This window comes from Apaloderma vittatum, unplaced genomic scaffold (genome assembly GCF_000703405.1).
Source record: "Apaloderma vittatum isolate BGI_N311 unplaced genomic scaffold, ASM70340v1 scaffold25943, whole genome shotgun sequence".
NCBI classification, from domain to species: domain Eukaryota; kingdom Metazoa; phylum Chordata; class Aves; order Trogoniformes; family Trogonidae; genus Apaloderma; species Apaloderma vittatum.
The window spans coordinates 5,113-10,485 of record NW_009706767.1 but is presented as its reverse complement, the minus strand read 5'-3'; the positions used below and the strand labels follow the sequence as shown (position 1 = coordinate 10,485).

At 49.7% G+C, this 5,373-nt stretch overlaps 1 protein-coding gene across 1 annotated transcript in view; it reads left to right on the top strand.

Moving 5' to 3' along the window:
- Positions 1 to 261: 261 nt before the first annotated feature.
- The window catches only part of STK40 (serine/threonine kinase 40), a gene marked incomplete at its 5' end in the record, with an annotated part of 9,289 nt that continues 4,177 nt past the window's right edge, over positions 262 to 5,373 (top strand). The window contains 4 exon segments of the mRNA XM_009865928.1: positions 262 to 405; positions 1,366 to 1,593; positions 1,857 to 1,909; positions 4,357 to 4,472. Of these exon segments, the coding sequence (XP_009864230.1) occupies positions 262 to 405; positions 1,366 to 1,593; positions 1,857 to 1,909; positions 4,357 to 4,472 (541 nt within the window).

The following is a 5,373-nucleotide window of genomic DNA, read 5'->3' as shown; positions in this document are numbered from 1 at the left end:
CCACTCCACTCTGCCTGAAGCGGGACAGACCCGCTGGGAACAGTCACCTGGGATATTTGCAGAAATCCACCCAAGCAGCTTTTCTGTGTTGATGGAGCTGATGCTGTGTGTTCTGCGCGGATGTTAGCTCAGACAAGCGTGCAGACATCAGAACAGTGACATCAGCTGTTAACCACACGTGGATACCTAAAATGAGAGAGGTTTGGGAGGCATTTGGCTTTTACTGTTGTCTGTAAAGGTCTTTTTTTACTTTTTCTGAAGATTCTCACCTTAGAGGAAAGAGGTGATAAAGGAATAGAAACCCAGGAGGAACGACAGGGCAAGATGCTGCTGCACACAGAGTATTCTCTCCTGTCCCTGCTCCACAACCAGGAAGGAGTGGTTCATCATCACGGGCTCTTCCAGGTACAGGGTCACCATCCGGGCTGGGCAGGTGCCAGTTACTGCTGTGGGCTTGAGCTGCTTTTGTTTAACGTACAGTTCGTGCTGACCCTGTTCTGGTGCAAAGAGTCGCCCGCGCGGCGCTGAGGTTAACCGCTGCTGCTTCAGATAAGCCTGTTTGTGGCAGGGGTGTGTGAGAGTTCAGCGCAGCGTGACAGAGTGCGGGGTTTGGGAAATGTGACGACGTTTGGAGGTGAGACGGACACTCGGTAGTGTCCCCTTCAAACAGGAAAATAGCTGCTTCACTGGCAAATTAATTTGTGCCCATAGAGCACCCTTTAGAACTGAATTTATGCTTTGGGGTCTCTGTCCTGGTTTAGGATGACTTGCCAAGAATCTGTTTCAGCAAGTTAAGCTAGCCAGCCTGCTGTCACTGTCACCTATGAGTGAGTTGCGGTGCTGCAGCACCTTCAGAGCTGTTTCTGGACCTGGTGGGCTGGTAGGAATTACTGGTCTGGGGGTTGGCGTTGCCTTGCTGGTTAAATTTTGTCAGGAGGCTTTTCACTTGAGGTTGTCTGTACTGTATCTTTAATAAGCCAACCGTCCAGCTCAGCTGTGTCCTGTTTAATGTTAGGGAAGAGCTGATAAGTATGTCTTAAGACTTCTGTTCTCACTATTAATGTGTTGGATCCCTGGTATTCAGAGTCTGTACCAGGGCAGAGTTTTTCTAGGTTTTGTCTGAAGGTGTGTCTAAACTCTCTGTGATGACACATGCGTGTAGCCAAACTGCAACGGCCTTCTCTGGCTTCCTGAAGTAGTATCTTCTGTGTGAAATCCCAACTTGGGGCAAAGATCGAGCACTGTGATAGTATTTGCTTATTTTGGGATCACCACGTAGTTATTGATTCTCCAGTGCTCTGTATGTGAGTACGTGTGTCCAGAGAGCTTCCCTGAACTATTGCTCCTTTGTTTACCTCCCTGCAGGACCGAGCTTGTGAAATTATAGAAGATCTGGAAGCCAACAGAATGGTCAGGAAAATGAAGAAGCGCATTTGTCTCGTGTTAGACTGTCTCTGTGCTCACGATTTCAGTGACAAAACGGCAGATCTGATCAATCTGCAGCACTATGTCATTAAAGAGAAGAGACTCAGTGAGCGGGAGACAGTAGTGATATTTTATGACGTGGTACGAGTGGTAGAAGCATTACATAAGGTAAGATTTTCGTTATCCCTTCCTGCTATTTCCTTCTGAAGTGAAATAAATCACAATGGAAGCATTGGTTTCTGAGATCAGAACCTCACGTTGCAAGATTGAGATCAATGAACTGGAAGTTATTGTAACAAAAATAGTTTCTGCTGGCATTTGACTTGTCACTCTGTGACAAGGGACACGTGTCCTTCCCTGGCAGAGCAGGGAGACGTAGATATTTTGAGGGGAATGCTTTTGCTCATGTTATACCGTTCTGTATTTTGCAGAAAAATATTGTGCACAGAGACTTGAAACTAGGAAACATGGTGCTAAACAAAAGGTAAGTCTGGAGAGCTGCTGTTCTGGCAGTTGTCTCGTGTTTCTTCCCTGAGGCAGCTTTCTGTTAGAAACGCAGTCCAAGGCAGCACTTGTTGAGGGTTCTCGTGCGAGAAGGGTGAGAGAAGTGCATGCAGGCTGGGCAAAAAATGCAAACCTGGTTCAAAGTTACACGAGTTAAGCTCCAAAAAATATCCGAGCCCAGCCTAGACAGTTTGTTGTTCCACCAAACATAGTGACCCCCTGGCAGTGCTTTTTGGATTCTGGCTTCTGAAAACTAAGCTTTAGAGGAGTTCAGAAACCAGCAGGAGAAATACTTCTTTTACATATATATTTAAAGGGAAAAAAAATAGTTAAAATGTGCTAAGTGGGTCCATTCGCGTAATTCTCTTTCCCGCCTGCTGAAGGAATTCCCAGCGCTGCAGCCTGTACTATAATCGCAGCAGTGTTAAAACGGACTGTGGTGCTGCTGTGTTTTCGCTAGCAGTAAAATATTTACTTATCTCAACAAAAGTTCTTCTGTCTAGTCTGTATTTGTGCTTGGAATAGCTTCCTTGTTCCCTTTGGCTGGTTCGACGCAAGCCTCGGTTTGCAGCCCCCCTGTCCCGCGTGCCCTGGGCACGGTGCTGGCACAGAGCTCGGGACTGGTGGCAGCCTGGGCTTCGCTTGGTGGCTCCTTGGAGTTCCTTACTTCTCTTGGGTTGCGTAGTTGTTTAGTTGGCAAGCTAGTTCCCGCTCACATTCTCTGCTGTCCTTCAAGATTACGTTACTGGATAAATATTTTGCGCTAACTTTGAGTGGAATTCATTGTATTTTCACGCTGTCTGGTCTTATGTGGAATGAGTGAAAAATGGGAAGGCTTTAGGTCTGCAGGCTTGCAGGCGCTGTTCAGAGCTTGCAGTTTCACTGTGGACACAGCTTGCTTTTTCCTCCTTCCTAATAGGATTTGAAAACCGATTTTTACCTACTGAGATCCAACTTCTTGGTTCACGCACACACACAGCAGCCAGTGCTCCTCAGGGCCGCCTTGCAAATCGTTTTGAGCTGTCTCTGTAAAGCTGCTTTAAGATAAATCTGTCTTCTGCTGGCTGCTGCTTTGATTCTGCCTCTCGCTAGGAAGAAGCAGACAGAGGTTGCTGCTTTAAAGGACCCACCCAGAGCCTCCCTTGTTTTCTGGGCACAGCCAGTGGAGCATCGCCCTGGCAGGGCTGTGCCAGGCGCCCCCCGGCAGGGAGCGGGGAGGTGTTGGAAGCTCCGAACCTACTCGCTGGCAGTGTTACGTGGTGCGCGTCGCTTTTTACTAGCGAGGCCGTCACCTCTGAGGAAAGGCTGGAGCCTCCACAGCAGCAAGGGAGCCTCCACAGCAGCAAGTCATGGGGAGGGGCGGGCGAGGCCTAAGGAGAGCTCGCCGTGGAAGGGACCGGCTGATCGGAAACACTTGTTCTGTTGCAGCCGTGCTCAGGAAAGAGCCGGGTCCTCCTTTAGGGACTGGGGTGACGGTGGCCGAGTGCCCCTGCGGAGCCCCAAGCGGACACGGTACGCCCTGGGCCAGGGAAGGTTCCTCAGGCATTGTCCATCGCGAGATGCGGATGCCAAAGCCTTGCAAGCTTCCCAGTTGGCCAGTGCCGTGGCTGGATTATTACAGATTAGATCAAATTTCAGGGACTAAATAAAACCAAGCAATGCTGAATGTTTTAGTGTCCTTTAGAACACTTAGTCTTTTAAATCGTTAACAAATCCTGCAGATTGTTGTTCAGCCAGGGAAGTCTTCTGGCAGTTGAAGTTAACACTTCTTAAACACAAGTCTGTCTTTCTTAATAATCAACTCTCCGTTGCCAACCCACGCTTGGTTTTATTTCACTTGTCTGTTAGATTTGCTGGAAATATTTTTTGGTTATTTTGACTGACTTAATTCATGCTCTCAGGCTCTAGTTGTGTAATACTTTTCAAGAATATAGGAAAACACTGTCTAGAAGATTTCTGTTTGGTCCTTGTAATTTGGATTTTAACACACAACTTACTGAGTAGTGTGGTAGCAATTTCGTCATGAGCTCGCTTTCCCTGGAAAAATTTGTCAGTTGGACCTCGCAATACTGTGGGGAAGTTGGGGTACCCGCAGTTTTTGCCTTTCCTGAAGTCTAGGAGGGCTTCAGAATGTTGATTAAACTTTATTCTGCGCACTTCCACATGAGGTGTGCGCTTCCCCGTGCCGCTCGGGCTGGATGGAGGCTTGGTCTGTAGCTGTAAGTCTTGCGAGCTGTGCCGCCGGGCGGGGAGTCCCTCCTCTTCGGAATGGGTCGATTTTGCAGCTCCGCTCAGCTCTTCCCAGCACTTCAGCCTTCCCAAAGAGCCTCTCGGGCACAGCTCGGGTCCGGTGTCGCCCCCTCTGTGCTCCCCCTTGGGCTCGTGCGGGATGGCCCTCGTTCACCGATGCCTTTTGATTCTCCCCAGGACTCATCGAATAACCATAACAAACTTCTGTCTCGGAAAGCACCTGGTGAGCGAAGACGACCTGCTGAAGGACCAGCGCGGGAGCCCTGCCTACATCAGCCCAGACGTGCTCAGCGGTGAGCGACCCCTCCGGCCCCCACGCGTAGCACTCGCTTCGTTTGGTTGTGACTCTCGACAATAAATGAAAACCACCCGGTTGTGTTCCCATGCATAACCTGCCTGCTGCGAGAGCCTCTTAATTAGGGTCCAGTTGTGAGACTTGGTCTCTTTTTTTCCAACTGGGAAAGCGAGGAGGGAAGGAGCAAGCGTAACTCTTTTCTTAAGGCTAGTCTGAACTTCAAAGCTAATTAAAAGCTCCCTGCCTGTTCCTAAATAAGTCTGACTCCAGACAAGATGGTTCTTTTCCAGTGTCTGAATATTGGTCCTGGGGCTTCACTTAAGCTGCAGGTAAATCCCTGGACCCGAGCAGGGATGGCTCCAAATCCCGCCAGAAGGTGGGTTGATTCCAGGCCCTGTGCTGAGCGGAGCAGTTGCTGCAGCCTCTGCGCTTCCAGAGGCGAACTACCGACCTTCTGGGCCGACCATGAGGAGGTACTTTAAAATAAAGGAATGATCGCACGAGGCCAGACAAGCAGTCTGTCGGGGCTGGCGCTTCTCTCCAGCAGTCTGGCCTGAGCCTGGTCTCCAGCAGAGGCCTTAAGCCGAAGTCTGACGAAGAACAGCTTTCCCTGATGCCCTCCTGCCTTTTAACTGTTTCCAGTGCCTGGCACCCTCAGCGGCAGGTGTGGTTTCTGTCTCTCTTGGAGGTTTCTCTTCAAGTAACTGCCTGCTGCCAGGCCAGCTGGTGTGCTGGGGATGGCTGAGCAGGCCGTGGTTGTCGTGCTTGTCCAGGCAGCGACCAGGGCATTATTTGGGGATATTTTGGGAGTATTTTTACTCTCATCCAGGTGAGCTTGACTAGAATGTTGAGAGGTGCATCTGCAGTCAGGACTCTGCATCTGAACCATCTTTACCTAA